The following is a 25377-nucleotide window of genomic DNA, read 5'->3' on the forward strand; positions in this document are numbered from 1 at the left end:
AAATAAACCCACGAGGCCCTCCCCTTCCTCGCCCGCCCGGTTTAACTTCCACCCGCAGCTAAAACTCTCCCTTTAACCGCGAGTAACCCGAGCACCGTCACGACCGACAGCTGCCCGAATTGACGAAACTAACCTTGTCCTTCTATCACCCGCACGATAGAGATCTGACGGTCACATGGAGCCCTCGCATGCGGCGGGCGCCAGGTAGGTTGGAGCCTTTGATTAGAGTTCCAGACAGCAGGCCAGCCACGTGTTTGATTTCTATAGCTCCAGACAGATGACGCAAGTAAGGCCGTCGGATGATCAGGTACGAGTGGGTCCCTTCTGCAGTCGACCGTTGGCTAAATGCCGCGTGGGACGTCGGTGGCGCTGTGAAACCTGCTCTGGCGTGGAGCAGCGGCGCACGTGACGAGGCCCTCAGGTCGCTCGCGTGCAGGACGCGTGGAAGAAATAAATGCTCAGTTATGGTGAATGGTGTTTGCACGCGGAAGACGATCCCCGCCCGGCACTATCGTGACGTAAATTAAGGGCGAAAATGGAAAGAAAATAATTACTGGGATTATCAGGCGCCCTAATGATAAGTATTGCTATTATTTCCTTTTTAAGGATAATTTTGTATCTATATGTAAAAAAAAACTCATAAAATAAATACGCTGATGATAAAGTAAGAAGAACAGGATTATCATAAATAAAAAATATCTGTCAGTTTAATTAAACGAGCATGGAGAATAATTTTTTAAGTGAAAATAGGCGTAAACAGCGTACAAACACCGTCGCCCTTGTGGCTTATCCAATTATTGGATTGCCGCATCCACAAATTTTCTCAATCAATATGCATGAAGCTTAAGAATATAAACCAACATTGGAAAATAATAGTCAAAATAACAACAGAAGACAGAACAACCCTTTGTCGTTTTTGCCAAATACTAGACAAATAATACACCTCGCCGCACATTTAATTGGAGAAGGTGGCAAGTAGCTTTCCGGCTTCCACAAGAATGTTCTTCAACCTCACACATATTTCCCACGAGGTTATGGAAGGCCACCGACGAGTTTTTATTTTAACTACTGCCATGGAGATGTGTTGAGCAAAGCCAGAGATATGGAGCCCAGCATCTCTGTCAACTGGGAACCATCACATCTGTTGATTTATACGGCATGCAGAACAACTGTTGAATCTTTTAGATGTTACTGTATGTGAGATCTGGATCTGTTTATCCTGGCATATGATTCACCAAAAATCGAGTAGTCTCTGTTCACGGAAAGCCAAAAAGGATATGAAGTCAGAAATGCAATAAAATTTGGCTTTAGGGTTTGGGGTTATATTACTCTGAAACAGAGTTTCAGTTTCCACCACACTGAAGTACAAAAGATATACGATAAACAGGGTAAATACGTCATCTATAGCAATTCACATGCATCAGCTTATTTTCTCAGGAGAAGGATAAGATAATTCAGTCGATCGAAACTAAATGGTTGGATAAATACAACATTTTATCGTTCAGTCGTACATGTAGCATAAGAAAACTAAGTGCACGACAATATTACATTACACGTAAATTGGTTGGAAATAAAACTTTCATTCTCATAGGCATTGTTAGTAAAGAAACTGACAATGATAACAGATGCGAAGATCACTGTCCATGTCTTTAATTCCTACAAGCAACAGTGGGAAGTCCAAATCCAGAACTGTGAATTTTTTTTTTTGAAAGCAATGTTTTCAAACTCAGATCTGACCAGTGTTAAACGAGCAACTGGAGACCACACTGGTTCAGGATTGGTTGACTGGAAAAATCAGGAACCAGTAGGGCCTCCTGTTCCCTGCCCAGTTTTTAAAAACACTGGTTGAAGGATCTACTTGGCAGGGCAAATCAAAATAAACTTGAATTTAATATTCCATTTTGCTAATATTGACTCTATAAATTGCAATGCATCACGACAGGTCTAATACTTAAGATGAATAAATAAAAATCTACCAGAACCATAAACATTTGGAGTTGTATTATTGAAAGCATGGTGCCAGACATTATGACACGCCATAAGTACACAAGTCTCCAGTTGGTGGTCCGGCTTGGAGGAAGCTACATGGATGCCACGCTTCCAAGAAGAAGCAAAGCAAAAGGGTAGGTGGGATTAAACATTAATGAAATTAAAAAGTCTAAACACCATATGAATGATTAGGTCATCAAAATGTGCAAAAAATTAGGTGTATAATGTTCCTTAGAAAGCTAGTAATTAAATTATCACACCAGAGGCATGCCTTTTGGTTAGAACAAGTACTTTATAGTTTAAGCAAAGCTCAACTTTGTTCACATGTGAAGCAAAGTAAAAACATTTAACACGTTAATCATTGCAAATCTACCGATTTCAAATCCCAAATGATGGCCTCTCTCTTTCTGCTCGGGCCCATGCTTGTCCATGATTGGATCTTCTTATTCGACAGGGTATAAGTAATTCAATTAGAGCATCAACAAAGAATCACTAGTAAGTACTAACACAGATTTTGCTATTAATTTACTGACCTCTGAAAAAGGTTCTTTGACCGCATCATAAACTATATGGTGTTAGGAAAAGCTGTTGATATTTCAACTAACCTCATGGAAGCCTTCAGAATATACCATGGATTTATTAGGTAGGATTAAGTAGTTAAACATTAGAAATTAGGTCGATGGCTTAATAAATTTGAATATAATCCTACATCTTGGGGTTTGGTTCCCTGTCAAAGGAATCCATTTTTCACTCATGAGCCATGATCTTCTAATGTAGTGAATATTTTGGCACATTTCAATCTGCTAATCAAAGCATCAGTATTTAATAATTGTAAGCAATCCAATGATTAACCTAATCACGACAAGAAAAAGTCATTATAAGTTGACTCACTTGATTGCTAACACCATCTAATCATCATCTGGCATTAAATTCCAAGGTAAATATGTAGGCCAAAAGTTTGGGCTACCCAAAATCAAGAGACTTTTGACAATTGTTACCCTAATAAATTGATATTAAAAACATAAATGACTAACTAGAAATTGTGCAAAATTTGCATAAATAATGTCAAATCTACAGCATACATAATATTCAGCCTAAGACAAATGTAAAATTGGGTTAACTGCTCTATCTAAATAATTATTATGTACTTTTCATGTTTTAAGAATGTCAACTCATTTGATAAAAATAAACAATAAGTCTGATAAACTTAACCTGCCTACCCCTATCTGATCACCATCATCATCACATCCTACTTCTCCAGCATCAACAAGCTCAAGTTGTTCATCAACTTATTGTCATTGTTGTACTCGTATCTCCAATTGCATATCGAACTTGCCCTTCCCATACACTAGCCTCCCCTGCATCGCCACCTACCACCTACTATGCAGGTCACTTGCACACCTGCCTCTTGAAACCCTCTTTTGTCATCAAGAAGATACTTTATCCTGTACAAGTGCACCTTAAACTTTATAGCGTTGAGCGATTCTTGTTCGCAATGACAACCAAGGGCTTCGGCCAAAAACCTTAGTGCAAGCAAGAGCCAAAGATTGCTCCCTAAGATCCTCTTCCTCATTAAAAAAAAATATATATACACAGAGAGCCAAAAATGATACTTTTTGTTTAGGAAGATCATGGGCTTACTACTATCAGAACTTGCAGCCTCAATTAGTTGTTTAAGATCTCAAGAGGACTGGATTCCTAGCTTACAAGCTTGGTTGTGTATCTTCTAACAGTAGTAGCATTCATAGTGTACCGTAGAGCTTCCAACCTTCAACATAACACACACAAAACGTGCAGTCCTCTCCCAATCAGACTCATCAGACAAGTTCACTCGCAAAGGTTAGGATACTATGTGTCTGAGTAATTGATGCTTAAATAACTTTTTTCCTTTCAACCCACCTCACTTCATTGCTCTCTAACCTCTCACCTATTTGCATCCTCCTTGATGAACACCTTCATGATTCGTGATTCCTCAACCTTGATGAACATTTCCCTGATGAAAAATAAGTAGGGAACTGATATGCATAAGCTAGATGAGTTGGTACCCTTCTGTTCAACTCTAGATGGATAAAAAAGTGGATGTTATATTTGTTTCTAGTTTCTAAAATATAGGAAAAACCGGATGTCAAAACACGCAAAGTATTTAATAACTTTACCATTTTACCAATTAAAATTTAGCCATGACAACAATAGCATAATAAGAAAGAAACATCTTGGAGCACGAGTAGTAAATATTAACAGTTCAAATAAGAGTAAACCTCCAGCACCTTAGCAGTGGCAGTTTCCAATGGAGAAAATGTAAAGCATGCTAGTAATAAAACTCGAAACATTTTAATTGTATTAAATCAGAACGTTAGACATGTCAATAGGTTCTGCAATTTCTAAGAGCAGAGGAATAAGAATGCATGGAAATCTGATGAACCATGAATAACTATGCAAGAAGCAAAAAAAATAAAAAATACTGCAAACTTGGTAATATGCCATACTTTATTGTTGATTCAACCTCTAGTTATCCACATAAACCTCACAATTTTCATCTGAATTGAAGACAAAACTCACAAGAAAAATATTTGGTCAAGAAGATAGAAACAAGATATGTGAACGAGAATGATGGTGGCACACCTTGGAGCTCCACCCAATTATTGAAAGAGTGATAGGGCATCATAACTTTTGCACAAAATGGTAAATGAAGTCCTTAGCTAACATACATTTGTGATATAATCATTTGTAGCATACAGAACTAGGTTAGTAATAAAAGATTAAGTTTGGAGGTGCTAAGTATGGCCAAATTGATCACCTTATCAACAAAAAAACGGATTTCCAACAAGAAAGGGGGGGAAACCCAACTACTCTGCTATTGAAATGACAAAGATTGAAAAATCAAACAGGCATGAGCAATCATCTGTCAACCATCTCTAGAAGAAATTCAGAAATTTGCATTTTTGATCTGCATAATTTCCAGATAGCAGCAAATTATCTACATATTGATGTTTTTTCACCTCTGGAAAACTGTAGTTAAATTTAACAAACATGTCAATGCTTTGTCTCCTTCCCCAAGATTACATATTAAAGATTCAGATCTTGTAAATGTAAACTTTTCAAGATCAAAAGAACATGTGAATTCAATCCAAATTCTCATCTTGGACATCTAATTTTCTAACTCAAATAACTTGCAAGGTACTCACCAAAATAATGTATGACCTTCACTAACACCAATCAATTTAAACAAATTAATCTTCTATGATTTGATTAAATAAAGGCATTTCCATTTGAGATCGTGCTGCAGGTATTCAACAGAATCACCATCACTGTTTCTCGTTGCAACGACATGAAATCATTTTTTTTTAACATTGACACTGCCCATGTACCTCCTGAGGCATTGGTAATGCCATGAAGCTTGCAAGAGAACTAACTAGGCCACTCACTCTTGCTGCCCACGCAAGACATCATCAAAATCTCTTTCATCAGGGACACTCTATAGGGAGAAAAACTAGATATTTTCCCCAACTGACAACCAATAAAAACTATTACAACCAATATGTCAATTTTCAAAGACAATTAATTCTCTTGAGCATGGAAAATCTTTAAAGTTGCTTCTTGAGTATATGGAGAAGAAAAATTAAAGGTTTATTACTTAAGAGGGAGGGTGATTCTCCATACAAGGGGCAGAAATGCAGTTGCAAAATAAGGAATTCCCAAGTTTACTCCAACCAAAAGTGTGAAGGGAGTGACATAGGAATCCAAGACAGTTTTTGCCTCAAATGCTTCAGTTTTGTGCTAGAGATGGAAGCTTTCTCTAATGCAAATTCTACAAGGTCCTAAGCCTCAGAAACATATTAGGCGAGCAAAGGGAACACAAAGATCACAATCCTAGACTCAAGCCTCTCAAATTGGTCCTTTATGAATCACCAATAACAAGAGGGAAACTGGCCATCGCTCTGGCCTAACAGCCCCATCAGCTAATGAGGAAGACAAGGGAAGTGTGATGAAGAATAGCTGAATAGAGCAGCAAGATCTCACAGAGATAGTGATGGTGGTGATGGAGGTGGCCAAGCACTGCTATTTGCGTCACTGCCCTGGCCTTTGAAACACAAGTCGAAGTCTCAAAGCAATGCAAAAGATCATAAAAAATGCTACCGAGAAATAAAGGTCAAAGACTAAGACTACTATACCGATGAGGCAAAGCAACTTTTGTGTAGAGTATCGAGCAACAAGGTGGGAATTGGGAAGAAGTTTACTAACTTCATAATCTTCTCATCTTGTTTCTTCCTTCTCTTCTATATCCCAAGTAAACCACATTTACATCCGTTCTCCCTCCTTCCACTCTCTCCTAAACTTCTTCCCCATTCATTTCCCTCTCGATTTATCAGTACTTGCAGGATAATAGCAGAGATGCTCCAATATGACACTAATATGCACCCAAACAAAATCTTCTCATCTAACTACAGAACTCGACCAAAATTTGCAAGACAATACGTGAATCACCAGAAAATAATAATAATAATAATAATAATAATAATAATAATAATAATAATAATAATAATAATAATATACAACAGTAAATTCATGGTGGTCTTGATTCGGATTGAAAATATTCAGGATAAGATGTACACTAAGACGAGGCATACACAAGTATCGAAACCTAATGCCACGGAACGAACTCGTTCGTGTTTCTATACATAATTTAACCAAACTATAGAGAAAGAACATCTTCCTCAGAAAACTTCAGCAAAGTCTGGATGCAAGACAGAACATGCGCGCGCGGGCGTATAATACATATATACAACAGTGACTAGACCGTCGATACCTACAAGAAGTAGGTATAGCCGGGAGTATGAGAATCACCCGTCGGCGACTACGGTCGTCGCCGTCTCCAATTGCAAAAAGGTCAGCGCGGAGCGCGAGTAAGCCCACAGAAAGGCGCCCAGCCCTACCACCATGGACACAACCGCAGTACGGCGACAAAGCCTAGCGTAACCGGCGAAGTTACGGCGGTGCATGATGGCACCAGCGGCGGCGGAAGCGGAGAGGATGAGCGCGAGCACGAGCGTGTAGAAGGCAGCGGGTTGGCCCCGGAAGAGCACCGAGGGGACTTGGCCGCCTCCCCCTCCCGGAAGCTCCTCGTATGGTAGACGGTTGAGGGCGAACCCGGCGAGAATAACGACCCAAAGGAGAAAGGCTTCGAGGGAGACGATCGCCATGGCCGATCGAAAGGAACAGGGTCAGTCAAAGCCACCTACTGTTGCGTATTCTCGAAGCTTCTCGACGCGAGCTTTAAAATAAGCGCCCACGGATCGGACGGACAGGATGACCTTAATCGATAACCATTATAATCGAACAGTTTGTATGGGGAAATAAAAATAAAAATATATTTTTTATTTTTCTTCCTCTTAATAATAATTGCATCAATGGAAAAGTAGACAAGCAATTATTTGTATGTTTTATTTCAAGCGAAGTATCTAACTTTTACTAATCAACAAAATTTTTCACTGATTTAAATCTGGATAGATCCTGACGCACATAAGATAAGATTTAAACACTTGTTAACTAAAGAGCTCATCCACGTAAATCGTAAAATTTTCACCAGCCAGCACAAGTAAATCATGAATTTTTCACCAGCCGCAAGCTTTAAACTATCCAAGTGTAATGTATGCTGGATAAAATTTAAACCTTTGTTGCCTATGAAGTCGTCCCACCTTTTATCGTGGCACCATAATCCCTGGGCATACAAGGCATTAATTTTAAATTATATAAATGATTCATACGGTTCGCGAACTATTTGAAATTTGATTTAGTAAAAAAATTCGTTCGAGTTCGTTCGTTTATCTTTCGAGCCGAGCTCGAGCTCAATTTTGAGCTCGATAGTTTTATCGAGCCGAGCTCGAGCTTAAGGATATTCGACTTATGAACTCGTGAACATGTTCGTTTATAGGCTCGCGAGTCAAAAAAGCAAGCCTTAAAACGAACCTTAAACCGGGCTAAAAAATGAACTCTAAAACGAGTCAAAAAAACGAGCTCTAAAACGAGCCTTAAAATGAGCTTTAAAATGAGTTAAAAACGAGCTCTAAACGAGCCCTAGCACGAGCTCGCTTAACGAGTTAGACTCGTTAACTTTGATAATCGAGCTAATAACAAGCCGAGCTCGAACTGTTCGCGAGCTTGATAATTCTAAAACGAGCCAAGCTCGAGCCTTGTGATAAAAGTTCGATTCGAGCTCGAGCCCAAATATAACTTAAACGAGCCGAGCTTGAACCTAATACTATTTGGCTCGGTTCAGCTCGTTTACATCCTTAGTTCTAATAAAAAGAACTTGCGTTGAAAATCTAATCAATACATTCATTCACTTACTTCTTCTCCAATGTTTCCGACTATTATCATGATGGGCTCTATTTTCGAAAGATATATTACCCCTGGAACTATGGTGTAATAACAAGACATTCAGATTGTCATCCAGACACCCGCAGTTCGAGCTCCAACTATGATGAATTTATAGAAATTTTTCCTCCAAATAAAACACGCAACTAAAAGATGTTGAACTCCTGGACTGTCCGCTGCGAGCGCTTCCCGATTTACCTAATAGTCGATGGAAAACTTTTGTAGAACCGAACTGATCATCTACCTGATTAATCTCTCTTTTTTTTGTCTTTTTTTTTTACTTCTTCTCATTAAAGAAAAACAATGTAGATTGCACGAATAAGTTGGAATAATTTATTAATACAAGCCACATCCACAATGTCACAGTTTCAACTTTTTATGGCATTTTATGTGAGTGATGATTGAAGGTGGAAGATTGTAGATAGATGCAATGATGTTGTTTTAGGCTCCGTAGAATGCTAACTTTTGATGCTACTACGAGTGACTGGCCATGGCGCACCGGCCATTACAGCTTCGATCTCCCAGGTTTGTCGAGGGCAATTTGTGAAGTTCCTGCTTCCATCAGCTGTAACTAGCTGCAAAATAGAGACAGAATGTTAAAGAAACAAGCGAAAATTCCCAAATACATCACATTTTCATCATTAATCATGGCTATTTGCAATTTTGTTCCCTTTCAGACACTTCAAAATTTCAGTTTGCAATTTTCTCCGCTACATTATACAAACGAACTTTAGAGAATAAAGATTGACATCATCAAAGAAATAATAACGAAATGCAGGTTAAATGTATGTGTGCCTTACCACATCGCTTTCAATTCGCACACCTCCAAATTTTCTGTACTTCACAATTTCTTCTCGGTTTAAAAACTTGGATTTAACTGTATCCTCCAGTGCAGGATTTAGCAGGGCATCAATGAAGTAGCATCCTGGTTCTACTGTTATCACCTAAAATTATAGATCAGATGGCCATCCACTAGTCAGACAATGTTAGCCTCGGTGATGGTGGGAATTACAATGCAAAAGAAAGCATATGGTACTTAAACTTGTCTTCAGAAAGCAATGATGTTAGACTTGATTCAACATCAGTTGAATAATTGGAGCAAAGGAACCAGGAAAGATATTCTACCGAAAATATTTTTCAACAAACAATAGTGATTATAAGGAAGCATAGAGTAGAAGACAGGTAAATCTTAAATAAGAAACCATATCAAGGTCATTCATGCCTGCATATGTACTATATCTAATTTAACACTTCAGAAGCCCAGACGTTAAATTGTACAATGGTCGATGGGAGCATCATTAATTGATTCCCAAGAACTTTCCAATGTTATTGGAATATCACTTCCTAGTCCATAAATTTTCCTGCTGGGAGCAAATAGGAAACTAGTTCAGCCACACAAAAATATAAAATAGAGAGGGTAGGATGTCTTTGCTCCCAACAAATTCTGTTGCTGCATAAAACTACAGCAAGATAATCCAAGATAAACCATGTTGTTCCTTATAGTTTCTTGTTTATTGGTGTGTCAATACATGTAATTTGAAATAATGTCAATTAGCATGCATAATATAGTTTGTTTAATTGTGATGTTTTTACAGATAGCAAAGCTGTCTATCCAATTTATGAAGGTCGCATTGATTTTTTGGCAAATAGAATTTCAAAGAAGTTTCACCATTTTTCATGTATTTTTTTTTTACATATTTGATAGCATACATTGTCTGAGTTATTGAACTGAAAACTTTAGGTCTTTTCAGTATCAACTTATGAATTTTCTCAAATCTCTGTTCAGCTTATATATCATTGAGTTAAACAACCAGTGACCAAAATCCTGATCCTCCAGCCGATGTCCCTCAATGCATCTGAATCTTATCTATCTCAAGCTTATTCTGAAGGCTTAATTGAATATCCAAATAACCTCAAATTTATGCACCCCAAGAATGTACGAAATATTCCTAAGTCCTCCCATTTTGTTAATACAGAGGTGCAAAGCACCTAAAATTTCATTTTCACTTTCTGGAGTTTTAATCCCCCCCAAAAAAAATCACTCTAGTTTTCTGTTCAATTCCTCCAGAATTGCAGTTCATATACCCACTGAAGTAACCAAATCTTTAAACTAATGATTACTACATCATGCTTAAAATAGCTTATTACTTATCCACTCCGATTAAATGAAATGGAAAATCCAAGCATGATAAAATGTTAAATCCAAGGATCTCAATGATCCCTTGCATATTCCAAGTTCTCTGATGCTGTGTTATTGTTGTAAGGCACAAGGTACCATTAGTCTCCCTGACTTCATAGGCAACCATTGAGAAGAAAGATACTGACCATGCCCTCTTGTAGTTTTCTTATTGTTCGCAAGGCCTTTAATCCCGGTTCTTTTGGTCTCTCCAAACCCTACATTAAGGTTTAAGAGTTTGTCATGAATATCACAGAATGTCAGGAACACATATCCCATAAGTGAGATCTATCAACTTCAAAGTTAACCTGTGCATAACCCCCTGGATCATGGGTGTCAATTCCAAGTAAATGTCCAAGCCCATGAGGCATAAAAATAGCACCAAGTCTCAATTCCATCATCTTGTCAATATCACTATGAAATTCAGGAAAATATTAGCTAGTAGTGAAATACAAAATGATGATGCAGTCACAAAGCGGTTCCATGTACCCAAGAACTATTCCTCTGTTCTTCAGTGATTCAAGGATTGTTTTCTCTGCTAGTCTGCAACATTATACAAGAACCATAAGAATGGGTATAGAAGTAAATAGATAAACATCCATTGTGTACACAAATTTAATCAATCTATTAGGAAAAGTTTTGCTACTAAAGAACTTACATGAATCAATATGTGTGGCAAAGTTTAAACTAGATGATTACATTATGAAAATTGTTTATCAAATAACTCATAGATCCATCATATTCATACACCAAATGCGACTTCCTAATATTTTTCCTGTATGTGCATCCTAATGTTGTATAAATATGTGACCACATCATGCCAGGTTTTCAGAAACATGAACAATTTTTAGTGCACTGTAAACCTAGTTAACATATCATGGTCAAACTAAAATGTGTATTCTTTTTGTTAGCCTTGTACTTTTTTGTTCAATTTTATTTATGTTTGTTGTGTATTTTTCCACTCCTTTTCTTTTGATGTACTAATTCCCTACTTTTAATTCTCTTTTTTCACCTATTCTGTTTTCCAATTCATCAACAGAATGCTACCCTCTTCTACCCCTCTTCCATATTAGCCAAAATGTTAACTTAGCTAGGAAAAGAAAATAACAGAAAGAAGTTAATGTTAGACCCCGTGGGTATTTTGATGTGATCAACCAAGTTGGTTAGGTCCTGCTTTGTGTTTGATCCCTGTGTCTGAGTGTGCAGGAGCTTAGGAGCGCAGGAAGTCGAGCGGAAGACGCAGCTAGCGAGAAGGACGGCACGGGAAGGGAGCCGACAGGCTCGGTGCGTCCGAAGGACGAGAGAGCTGCAGAAGAGTACACCGGTGGACGAGAAGAACGTGCGCGGCGTTCAAGGGACGTTAAGCCGGGGAGGAAGGCTGCTCGAGGAGAAGGCCGGAAATTGGGTTCGAGTGAGCCCTATTCCGGTTGGTCGCAATCACCCAAAAGAACGGAACTTCGGAAGCTGAAGCAAAGAAGCAAGTGTGCTGGAAACACTGCTCAAGGCGCCTTCATCATGGCTTGAAGGCGCCTTCACCTTGAAGGCGCCTTCAAGGCTTGATGAAGGCGCCTTCATCTGGTCAAAATGACCGTTTGCGCTACGGATAGAGTTCTATCCGCTCACTCCATTGGAGGCACCTTGGACCTCTATTGGAGGCGCCTTGGACCTCCGAGATAGAATTTCCAGAGGCTATATAAAGGCCCCTAGAGCTAGGAATTATTAATCAATTGAATCATCAACTCTGTATTCATTCCTAGCAACTAGTGAGCGCTCTAAGTGTGTAAAAAAGGCTTCTCTGCCTACAGTGAAGGAGACTCTGCTAGTGCGATTTTCGACCGCCTTGGATTAACAACCCCCTGGGTTGTAACCAAGTTAAAATTCTGTCTCTCTTCTATTTCTGCTTTTTATTTTTATTATTGTTGCTATCTGTTTGAGTTGAAAGACGAGGAGGGTATACTTTTTTCAGGCAATTCACCCCCCTCTTGCCGGCCTCCGCTGCACCAACAATTGGTATCAGAGTCAGACCGCCTCAGAAGGACTAACCGCCGACTGAAGCACGAAGATCAAGAAGATGGCCGGAACAAGCATTCATCCCTCGAAGTTCGACGGAGACTTCGCAACGTGGAAACACCGGATGGAGGTATTTTTTAAAACCGACTTCGATATTTTACTAACTATGAAATATGGTTTTGAAGTTCCGAAAGACAAAGAAGAGCATCAGTGGAGCAAGAAGGAGCAAGCCGACTTCGTCGCCAATGGAAAGGCTGAGTTACACCTGCTCAGCGTTCTACCGCCTCAGGAGGTAAGTCGGATCGTAAGCTACGACTCCGCGAAAGACCTCTGGGAAAAATTCCTGGAGCTTCACGAAGGTACCTTCGAAGCGAAGCTTGCAAGACGCGACATCCTCCGGACTCAGCTTACGAACCTCCGGATGAACAATGGCGAGAAGGTAGCGCAACTCCAATCAAGGATTAAGGAGCTAATAACTCAACTAAGCAACCTTGGAGAAGAAGTACGAACCGAGACTCGATCCGGTATGCGCTCAACGCCTTTCCCAGAACTCCAGAATAGGCGTCCTTAGTAGATGCATACTACATCTCTAAGGACTTCGAGGTAAGTACTTTAGAAAATTTATTTTCAACTTTTGAACTTCACGAATCTCGAATTGCAGAGCCCAATGAAGTGGAGAAAACATGTCAGAACATTGCCTTAAAGGCAAGAACAAACGATTCTAACTCCGAAGCCTCGATCAACCAATCAGAAGTGGCACCACTGGTAAAGCGTTTCAATAAGTTTTTTAATTCTAATAAATTTAGATCGCAGACAAAGAGGCATGAGCGAAAGAGAAGAACGGTTCGTTGCTACAACTGCAACGAAGAAGGGCACATCAAAAATGACTGCCCAACATTGAAGAAAAAGGGAAGAGTAAAGGAAAAGCGACAATCTTTCTCCAAACATAAGAACCTGAAGGCCACTTGGTCAGATTCGTCTTCTTCCGAATCAGACATCGAAGCCTTCTCGGGGTTAGCGCTAATGGCTAACCATCAGCTAGAAGAAGAGTCAAGCTCAAAGATGAGCATAGATGAAGGGGGAGGAACATCAAAGGAAGAAAGCTACAGTGAAGGAGGAGCATCACCAAATCAGATAAGTCAGGTGCGTAATTTAACCCCTACTTAGTCGTTTCAGTTTATCAAGTCTCTTTCTAAAGATTTATTTAAATTAGAAAAAGAGAATACTGACTTAAATAGAATCTTAGATAAATTGAAATAAGAAAATGATAACTTAAAATTAAAAATTGAAAAATTGAAATCTAAGCATGTTTAAAAACAAATGTTTTTCAAAAATCAAAACTTAAAATTTATGAAAAATTAAACTGGTATGTTAAACATCATCAAGGTCAACTTAGAAAAAATCCCAAGAACTATGTACCCCGTAAGTATTTGACTAATCCAGTAGGAAGGAGCCTCTATTGGGTTCCAAAATCTGTCTTAAATTAAATTTTTTTGGGGCTTTCAGCGAGAAAATTAAACGTTAAAATTTCTTTATAAAAGTTTTCTATAAGGAAGTGGTTGTTGCTCCAAAAACCAAGAAGGCCTACCACCTCGCCACGACCTGGAAGCTGAAATATTGAAATACAATATTTAATCACTTTCTGAAAAAGCATTAAACTAGAATTAAATAATGCTTTGAAAGTTTTTTCAAAAATTGTCTTTGAAAATCTTCAAAATTTTTACTTAGATTTTTTTTAAGTCATTTTACTTAGAAATTTTTTTTCAAAATTCTAAAAATTCAGTTTACTTAAAAAAAAAATTCTGGAAAATCTAAAAATTCATTTTTACTTAGAAGTTTTTGGAAAAATTCATCTTGCTCAGAAATTTTTCTAACTTAACATTTTGCTAAATATTTTTTAAATAAATATCATATTATCTTATTAGTACCCCGTTTTTGCTGTGATCAAAGGGGGAGAGAAAAGGTACAAGTTTAGGGGGAGAGAATTTTTTTTTAAAAAAAAAAAACTTTGAGTTTTAAAAATATTTTTTGAAAAATTGAGTTTAACTCTAAATTAATTAGTTGCAATTTTATTTATTGCAAATTTATGCTTAACATGTTAGTTTAGTAATTTTCTTTAAAATTACTGTTTGTCTATTTTTACCCTAACTTGAACTTGGGTTGATGCACATCAAAAAGGGGGAGATTGTTAGACCTCGTGGATGTTTTGATGTGATCAACCAAGTTGGTTAGGTCCTGCTTTGTGTTTGATCCCTGTGTCTGAGTGTGCAGGAGCTTAGGAGCGCAGAAAGTCGAGCGGAAGACGCAGTTAGCGAGAAGGACGGCACGGGAAGGGAGCCGACGGGCTCGGTGCGTTCGAAGGACGAGAGAGCTACGGAAGAGTACACCGGTGGGGGAGGAAGGCTGCTCGAGAAGAAGGCAGGGAATTGGGTTCGGGTGAGCCCTATTCCGGTTGGCCGCAATCACCCAAAAGAACGGAACTTCGGAAGCTGAAGCAAAAAAGCAAGTGTGCTGGAAACACTGCTCAAGGCGCCTTCATCATGGCTTGAAGGCGCCTTCACTTGAAGGCGCCTTTAAGGCTTGATGAAGGCGCCTTCATCTGGTCAAAATGACCGTTTGCGCTGCGAATAGAGTTCTATCCGCTCACTCCATTGGAGGCGTCTTGGACCTCTATTGGAGGCGCCTTGGACCTCCGAGATAGAATTTCCAGAGGCTATATAAAGGCCCCTGGAGCTAGGAGTTATTAATCAATTGAATCATCAACTCTGTATTCATTCCTAGCAACTAGTGAGCGCTCTAAGTGTGTAAAAAAGGCTTCTCTGCCTACCGTGAAGGAGACTCTGCTAGTGCAATTTCCGACCGCCTTAGATTAACAACCCCCTGGGTTGTAACCAAGTTAAAATTCTGTCTCTCTTCTATTTCTGCTTTTTATTTTTATTATTGTTGCTATCTGTTTGAGTTGAAATACGAGGAGGGTATACTTTTTTCAGGCAACTCACCCCCCTCTTGCCGGTCTCCGCTGCACCAACAGTAAATGACTTCCACCAAGGACGAGTTCCATCATAATGGTTTTAATGTACAACCCAACAAGAAGAAATGCTTCCAGATCCAAACAAGCCAGGATTTAACAACAACAACAACAAGAAATCAAAATAGCCCTAGGAAGACTACGTAATAAAAATATCAAATCCATACTCGTGCATGTCTATCCAACAAACTCCAGGTCGCATGGATTCTATCACAGCATTATGTGCTGCAAGGACTGCCTGCATGCCCAAGAAAAGATTGAGTAGAATATGTCTTACAGTAATTTGTTTACCATGAATAACACCAAAACCAGTAAAAATAGATTCTAAAGACTAACTAGAACACTAAAGTACCAAAAAGTTGTTATGTGGAGCAGGGAAAAAATAGTACTTACATTATAGATGGTAGCCTGGTCCTTGGTAAATTTGCCATTAACCTGAGATAAAATAGACATACTTATATCGCAGATTAAAATCCACAAAATTAGTTTAAATGACTATCCTTCATTATTTTGAAACAAAGTGGTCAGGTAACGCAATTGACTGCCAAGAGTGAGATCAAATGCTTTGATGAACTGAAGTGTAGTGTTTCACTTCGCATTTCCAACTAAATGTAATGTGCATGTAGCACTGTATGTGTTATAACCATCTATTTCAATTGCAGTATTCTATTTTAAAGGTTATCTTAGAGGTCAGGTAATCAATTGGCTGCCAAGAGCGAGACCAAATGCTTTGATGAGCTGAAGTGTGGTGCTTCACTTCATGTTTCCTTCTAAAAGTATTGTGCATGTATGCACTGTGCAGGGAATCATATGTATTTCAAAGCGAAGTTTCATTTTTCTGTAACAATAAAGCTTATCTTTACTTAAGGGTCAGTAGGAGAGATTTATTGACTAACAAAAACAAGAGCCACAGATCAGCTTGATGTGGGATTTAGTTATAGAAGCCTTAGGAGCTAATGAGCACTCTCATCTAAGGAGCAGCTCCAGATTCAATGGTATCTCACTATGAGCAAAACTAATGAACTGTAACTTGATTTCAATAAGAGAGTATGGTAGGCTGTGATGGTTACAAAGAACTTAATGGTGTTTGTGATCATCAGGGGATTTTGTCAAATAAGACTGTCTTAAGAAAATATTAGACTTTCCTATTCAAATGTCAAACAAGACTGTTCTAAACAAGATCTCTTGCTTAGATCTTATTTGCATTTGTTATCACCAAGTCATTAACTATTTTAATAGAATGCCAGTATGGAGATAATTTCCAAATACCTAACTTCGCTGGTAATTTCTCATCCTTGCACAGGACAATGTTGCTTCTTTTCATTCATGCCATTGTATTTTTCCAATTTTATGTGTTCAGTTTTCCTATGCACAGTGCAAGATCACGAAAAGTCTTCTAAAATTGTTGTCCAGAAAAGCTCGATAGTTGGAAACTTTGGGGGTTCATATGAGCACAACAAACCTTGCAAATGTAGATTACGTTCTTGTGACTTTAGAATCCTGATGTGTCCATATTTTAACAATAAATGTGTTCTAATTGTACTGAATTTGACAATAAATGTTAGTAAGTATTCTATTACTGCAGGTTTAAAATATCAATAATGTTCAAGATCCTCAGTGATCAATCAGAAAAAATGTCTTTAAAAATGGCAGCTACAAGGTGAAGTCACTAAGATTGCACAAGTATATCCAAAGCATGATTAACAGAATCAGCACAGAACATATGCATCACTCTAACAAGATATGCATGGCCTCTCGGTGAGGTGCTCGCCTTGTCACCTCGGACCAAAACTTGCAAAATTTATGAAGCTTATAATCCCAATAAAATAATTTCCAAGTCAATCGGTAACCGTTGCATGAGTATGAGTCTCACCGGGAATGAGCATGTTATATCAGAACCATAAAAGTGATACTCGGCGCCCATGTCAAACAGTGCCATGTCTCCATCTTCTAGGGTCTAAAAGAACGCATCAAACATATCATCACACCATTTTTGCAATTCAATAACGTGTAATGTGGCTAAATAACTTGTTAGAAATAAGAATACCAAGGCTTACATAAAAATAATTAAAAAAAAAAACAGGAAGAAGAAGAGAAAGCACACCCCCATGGGGATTTTTCACCTTAGTTGCTACTAATGCAAGAGTAATCTATTCATAAGCAGGTTTTTCAGTGTTATTTTCCAATGTTTTTTATAAACTGTACTATTTTGGTCAGATACAGAAAATTTAACACAGCTCAAGATTTCACACCTTGGTCTTACCCATGTTGGAACATTCACGAAATATTAGTCTACCATTTAATGGAAGAGCGCATGGAACGACACTCATGGATGGGCCCACACTGAGTTCACCAATTGCTGTTTAGCAGATCTAAGTTGCAGTATTCATACATTATATAAATTGTGGTTAATAACCATGTATTTGTCTGATTAATTTAATTACATTTTATTCTTATGCTCATAGTCATCACGTTCATACTACTTTCCATGTCTTGCCTCTCCAAGAACATGAGAAAGCCTTTAGGCCTTTGGCTAAAGATAGATGAGATTTTGTGGAATTTGGATTCGTCTTTTATTTTATTTTTTGGTTATATAGTTGGAGTCATCCACACTTTATTGTCCATATTTCTCTTTATTTACATTATTAATCATGTACAAACTTTATTCATAGTTATCTCTATGCAGTTTAAGTTCACTTCAGAAAAAAAAAATTAGGGAAAACAACATCCAAGTAAAGGATACCAACCCTATCATTAGGTGCTGATGCATGGCCATAATGTAGAACAGCACTGCAAGTAAAACCCATATGAAAATTAAATAGCAGTTAGCAACTGAAAGGTTACTTTATGATGTCTTATACATGTATCAAAGGGAAATCAAATTGTAGAAATTTTCAATACAAGATAGAACAAGTATTAGAACATTGCATTGAGACTTGAGAGTACAAGTATACCCTTTAATTACTAATTGTCATTTTGTTAAAAGATTTCTAATCCATTGTGTTGCTAATAGCAAGTCGAATTGAGTAGTTTCATTCATCCTAGCATGCAAAAAGCCCATACATTGTTAAAGCAATGGTTCCAGCCTCAGTGAACTAATACTAGCTTCTGAAGTAGAAAGCTAGGAAAAGTGTCAAATTGATATATAGTCAAGGCAGTCACCATCAAGCTGTCATCATCAAACCGTGTTTGTGTGAACTATTTGGCATCAACTACATTAACCTTATTCCACCATTGAGCTCTATCCAACAAGACTGGAGAATGCTAATATTAATACCAAAGAATATTGCAATTTAAATCATTGTAAAGAAACATTCTGATATTTTAGTACTAGGAATATGTAAGGTGATGTCCTTGTTTTTGAAAAAATGCAAGCTTTAAGTTCTTTATATGAATCACTTAGTCAAGAATACAACGGCAATTCAATCGTTTGAAGTAAACAAAGTTTCAGTTTGCGACTATAAAGAATTAAAGCTAGCAAATCAGTTAAACACCTGTTTTCACCAGTGGCACAAATACATGTATAGGAGCAATGTCTGCAACCACCGTACATATAAACATGGTGCAGGAAGATGCTTTCTAACTGATATTCCTTCATTCCAACTCTGGCTTGCCTCATTACCTAAGAAGTTATATTAGCAACAATGAAGAGAATTAGCAATATTTTGCAAGAGGAATTCAAATAATAACTCAACAAAAAGCTTTTTCTAGCAACCAGAGTGGAAGAATAATTAATAAATAATAAAAACTTACTCATTAGAACCTATAAATAAGGGGAAACAGATTAAAAAATAAAAATTTTAGTCTAAAAGATTAATTTTGTTTCTTTATTTTGTTTCATATAATTTCTTTTAATTGTGAAAGTATTGAAGTAACATTTTCAAATCAAATGTTCGTTACTTAAAGGGTTTTTAAGTGGGCAATTATGAAATAGTCTTCAAGTACCGCTAAATAACTACTATACAGCTGTAATTCCTTTGAAACAATTGAAATGAAGAATAACAGTTTACAATGTGTGGTCTCTGAAATTGCTCTATAATTGCCACTTTAAGTTTAATGAGTACCAACGGGATTGCTCCATTAAATGCAGATATCATTTGTACCACCAAGATGCTTCCATGGACAAAATAGCAGGTTCCATGTTTTGGCCACTGTGAGCAGAAGAGCAAACACAATCCAAGCAAATCTCTGCAGAGCCCAATAGCAGTCACTGACACAGAATTTTGGGGAGCCAAGGTGTGCATGAAAGAATACATTATGTCGTGTTATGCTACTCATGATGGTGAATGGAAGTATGAAATTTAAAAATGGCATAGAACCGGGCAATAGATTGTGACGCAGATTATGCTTCTTATCTTGTTCAGCTTCTACTGGAATGTCCATACCATGCCAGACTTTGTCTCCAAGCTTGAAACAATGTAATATGAAGTGATATGATTCATATTTCGTGCATCAATTTTGAAGAATCTTGAGGTAAATTAAAGTTGTTTTCAGAAAGTTGAGTGATATCATGGATAGTGATCTAACAAATCCTTGTAGTAGAAGGAATCCTCTTTGTTCACCAAAAGTCAATCCGTCCTAGGGGTTGGCATCACTATTATGTAGCATGAAGATGCCTTGTTTGCAGTAATGTTTAGAATCGGCTAGTACTTTTTCTGTAATACAAGATAAAGTAAATATTGATTTGTAGATTGTATAAAAATAATAATTGTTTTGTTAAACTATGGAGAGGAAACTGAAGTGTGACCCAAAAGAATTCAGCATTGATGCAAAAATCTGGGCCAGAAGATATTTTTATAGTGTTTTTGTCTTTGATGCTGATTTCTGGGTCTTGTAGGCATGCTACAAGCACAAAGTAGAATATGGGGTTACCACTACAAGTGATTCCCACATTATTGGGTTAGATCATAATTATCATTAGGTATAATTTAAATTATTTTTAAGTATTTACAAGGCATATTTCATTATTAAAGCATTTAATGAGGTACAAAATGATATATAATCTCATGTGAAAATAATATCCCGAAGAATTAATTTAAAAAATGATTATAATTTTTTAACCATGATAGATTTGTAACATGATTGAAAATATGTGATGTATTTGTTAAAAAGTGAAAGTTTGTGATGGATAGATTTGTTATAACTTTAAAAGATCAAGACTGATTTAGCAATTGAGTAGCGTTCAGTATAAGCAAAATTGAAGCACCGAAGTCCGAAGAAAAGAAATTATGGTCATCTGGGTAAAATAAAAAGTGATAAATTTACCTCAATATGAGCTTCTGAGCTTACATCATTTGCATACTGAATAATGTCAAGTTCCATCTTGGATTTAATAACTCGACACTCAGTCAGAATTGGATGTAGTGTGCTCAGATCAGTGTCAAACTTTTCAATGTCCTAGGGAAGATTGAAGGCAATTAAAAATGAATAACAGATAGGGCAATCATCACATAAAGAACAACATATGACTAAGTTGAAAATTTTAAAGAAAATCTAGTAAACCAAATGCAATAGAAACATGAAAAAAAGTATACAGAAGTAGAGTAACAACTTATTGCAACTAAAAAAAAGTGAGAAATAAAAACAGTCCATTAAGAAAACCAAAACTTACAAAAATAAAAAATTAAAAGAAATTATGAGAGCCATAGTTTCATCTTCATCCACAAAATTATGCCATTTATAAGGTCAGAAATTCGACATAATACTTAGGATGAGTGCTGTTGCTGCATATATCTCACAATCTATGATTATGAGATACAACATGAAAAATATATTATAACCTATCTGTAAGAGGTGGAATACTTCCCTAAATAAAATTGAGTGAATCTACCAAATTCAAGCAATTTATGGCCATGAGTTAGAAGTTCTACACTTGAAAAACGGAGAGAGAGATGAAAAAGTAACTAAGTAAAGTTCATGCACCTCAATTTCAGCAGGCTTAGAGAAGTTATTGCTGTCTGTATTAAGTCCATACAAGAGAAAAAGCAAGGGCTTTCCTTGTTTATCAGATTGGCTGTGCAGCACTTGTACCAGCTCATCCACATAGAACACCATGTCAACCATGTACCTTTCCTGTTGGTATCAGAAAAAATATAAAACTAAGGTTCATCCCACCAGTGAATGTCATCCAAGTCAAGAAATTAAATAAGATCACCTTGAAGACAGAGGGAGGTTTTATCTCACCCAGCCAAACGGCATAATCATCCGGTAACCTTGGTGCAAACAAAATTGACTTTCCAGATGCAACATCCTTAGGAAACATCAGAACTCTCTATTATTACCAATACCATTTAAAGTATAAACCAATTGATGCGTGAACAAAAAAAAATGAATTAACTAGGTCTGTATGGTGCTATATATATATATATATATATATATATATATATATCAAGAGGGTTTCAGTGGAAATCATTCTTTAATCTAGTCTCATTTGCCTACTTTAGGATTTCTTTCCTAATGTTTGTTTTATTTAGGTAGGTAGCTATGAAATCAGAGTTCATTTTGTTCATCAGCAAATCCTAATAAATAGGTTCTTTCATATTTTGAGTGAAATGAAAATAACTAAGATCTTTCCTATCCAGAAAAGCTTTGCTTTCTGTGTTGAATAGTTATGGATCCAGATGAGGCATGTTTGGCAATGAATAAGTTACACAATAATGAATTATCTTTGAACATGTTCATATTCTCTTAAAAATTATGATTGTCATTCACATGATTAGTGAACATTATATGTTTTTCTGTCCAATGCAAGCTACTATAACCACAATTGACCCTTCCACCTTGAAATCCACTTCATCCTTTACAGCTTCACCTAAAACTGATTTTCTACTATCTGATATCTTCATAGAATGATCAACATTATTCAAATGACTGTCTATTCAAGGGCAAGCAATCAGAATGTATCCATTGCCTTGGCTATCACAATGTTTATGGTTTGTTTTTTGATCCAACAATTTAGTTCATCTTACAACACTTATATTCACTTGTCCAAACATAAGCATGGATAAAAATCTCTTTCCAAATCAAGTGATATGGCAAGATGTACCATTTCAACAATACATGTAGACTGTTATATGAATGAGAATGGTGATCCGTAGCATTTTTACATGTGGCACCTGATGTGAGCAATATGGAGCTTCACACAAGAGACACAAAGCATGGCACAAGCAATGACTGACAGTAGCAAAATAAATATAATGCATCAGTTATAGCATACATCCATGTAAAAGTAGAGGTCAGCACAATCATACTGGTGACTATGTTTATCCTCTGTTAGAAGAGTTGGCACTGACACAATATTGTTATGGACTGAGCCAAGTCTAGTATTAAAGGTGAGATTTATAAAATTGCAAAAGTTGCGGAATCTTCATGTTATGTGTAAGCATTAACAGCCAAAAATTGCAGAAATGATAAAATATTATAAATGACTATGGATGCTGCCATGCTGGTCTAGCTACTTAGACAAAGAGTTCAAATGATCTTCCAAAATTTGATAGGTTGAAGATAACACATCCTAAATAGCTTCGATAGTTAGCCATGTCGTGTAAAACCTAGAAATTTAAGGAGTTCTAAAAGCAGAATGGCAAGGAAATATAGAGAAAAAAACTTACAATGGCCCCAAAAAAACCAGGCTCTCTTACTCCAAATAAGTAAGCAAAATAGCTCTCTTGCCTGAAATTGAAATAATTGGCTGACAACTTTTGTATAAAGAGAACAATTGTCGAAAATCCCAATTCATATTGTATCATACAATTCATAGTGTTATGAAATGCATGAATTATGAAAAACACATCTTAACATGCAACAATTATATTCTATGATCTATGAATAAAAAGATGCTAAATGTTTAGATAATAATTCTCTACGTTAGATCTATATGATAAAATTTATAAAACAAGTAAATCTCTCATTAATACCTAGTTCATTTGTACTTCCAAGCACAGGAATTTTATTCAATCCCAGATCTATTACAAAAAAGTTTAGTAAGGAAGGGCATCGAATATCTCAACTTTTCTGTTACATGCAAATATCTGACAAGTGGCATGCACAATAAATTCATAATCTTTAGTGAAATGCTTTGTAACAGCACTAGAGATTATTGGAGAAGAATCTGGAGCCTAGAGGGTTATAACCATCGTATCTAAACATGCTGAGGAAGCATTCTTTTTTACTAGTTGCTACCCATTTCTAAGGTTTAATCCATTATGCACAAGGAACATATTCATGGTCATCAAAGGTCAAGTTTGAAGAAATAGGATTTCTATCCAGGTCTTTTGATTAATTCAAGTGCTGTACCATGATTGTCTTATTAGGATCATGCTAGTAAAAGCCATTGGTTTAATAAGACTTGAGATAGTCACATTTTGTTACTTCTGATAGGAAGTTTAACCATCAAGGACCACGTTATTTTTTAATTTTGTTTATGTCGTGCAAGGTTTGATCAGGTAGGAAGGCTTGTAAACCAGGTCTATATAAATTAAATTGCAGTTTCTGGGGCTAAATTAGAGAGGAAAAAAGTAATAATTGTTGTATTGTAAATTCATCGGCATGCAATTAAGTACAATTAATTTCAATCTCCAATGAAAGTTATCATGCAGTAAGGATCACGGGTTCTCTCTTTCAACTAACATGTGCAGGGGAAGGAAAAAATGGACACGTATATATAAGCGTAGATGTAAAGTATCCAACATTTACACTTTAAAGGAAAAAAAGGAATTTTTCAAAACGTAGTCGCAACCGAAAGGAAAACCACGCGCAGAGCAAGAAATTTACAGTATCCCAAACATAAACAATGAAAACACAATCGATCCGCGAAATACTCGAAAGAGAGTAGGACCTGAAAAGCAGCGCATGATCCGAGCAGTATCTAGTCTGCTCCTCTCCACCCTGGAAAAAAAATGAAAGATCATACCAGGTGCGATCAAAATATTCGAAATTTCGAATTAAACATGCCCATGGACGAGCCTGAGTCGCCAACCTGGAGTACCACGAACCCGCGGACGGGGCGAGAGGAGGTAGCGAGGTGGTCACGCATGGCTTGCACAAGCTTCTCCCGGTTAAGGGCGTGAAGTTCCATGGGGACCTCCGGCGGAGAGAGCACGGTGGCGCAGGACGCCATTGGTACGGCTTGATCGGCCGGCCCAGAGTGAGCGCCCTGATGGAGCTTGATCTGCTTATATCATCAAACAAACAGGCAAATTTCATTTTACCCCACAGCTTTTACTCTTTTTGTAAAGACATCCTTCAATAGTTTTGAAGGGAAGGTTTGCGTAATGATAAAATTATTATAGTATAATTTAGAGATCACGAATAGGGTATAATACACAACGAGATCCATCACTAAGGCCCATTTTAATACAAATTTAGTATACAATACTACCTGATCCTGTCCGAACTATGAGTTGATAAAAGCTGGGGGTGAGGCGTTCTTTACTGGCTTCGTGTAGACGTCGGGATGAGATGGACCTCCGGCGAACCTGTAATAAAGTTGGGCCGGGAAGGGGTTCCCGGCGACGACCCTCCGACGCTCAAGTCAGGTGAGAAGAAAGCTGGAGTAAGACAATGAGAACTGTAGCTACAGTGTGGATGATTGCATACCTCCGCTGAAACTTAGGGGTCCTTATATAGGACCCCTGGGAGGTGCGTGCACGCTTCCCGAGCGTGTACGTTTCCCCAAACATACCTCAAACATGGATGTCAGAAAAAGCATGTCTGACGTCATTCCGCAACTGCCTGAGCATATCCCTGACGGGATAGTGGAAACTTCCATCGTACGATTCTGTGTACGGCCTGGCCGTCG

At 37.4% G+C, this 25377-nt stretch overlaps 1 protein-coding gene across 1 annotated transcript; it reads right to left on the reverse strand.

Moving 5' to 3' along the window:
• Positions 1 to 8612: 8612 nt before the first annotated feature.
• On the reverse strand, positions 8613 to 24731 carry LOC121987153 (xaa-Pro dipeptidase-like). Its single transcript, XM_042541050.1, has 16 exons — positions 24556 to 24731; positions 24415 to 24464; positions 23189 to 23249; positions 21733 to 21828; positions 21501 to 21650; positions 20844 to 20975; positions 19073 to 19200; positions 18326 to 18368; positions 17452 to 17535; positions 15972 to 16013; positions 15746 to 15816; positions 11030 to 11083; positions 10849 to 10954; positions 10690 to 10758; positions 9165 to 9308; positions 8613 to 8939 (listed from the first exon to the last, which is right to left on the reverse strand). The coding sequence occupies exons 1-16, from the start codon at positions 24694 to 24696 to the stop codon at positions 8823 to 8825; spliced, it is 1488 nt and encodes a 495-aa protein (XP_042396984.1). The 5' UTR covers positions 24697 to 24731; the 3' UTR covers positions 8613 to 8822.
• Positions 24732 to 25377: the final 646 nt, after the last annotated feature.

Source organism: Zingiber officinale, chromosome 1B (genome assembly GCF_018446385.1).
Source record: "Zingiber officinale cultivar Zhangliang chromosome 1B, Zo_v1.1, whole genome shotgun sequence".
In the NCBI taxonomy this organism is placed as follows: Eukaryota; Viridiplantae; Streptophyta; class Magnoliopsida; order Zingiberales; family Zingiberaceae; genus Zingiber; species Zingiber officinale.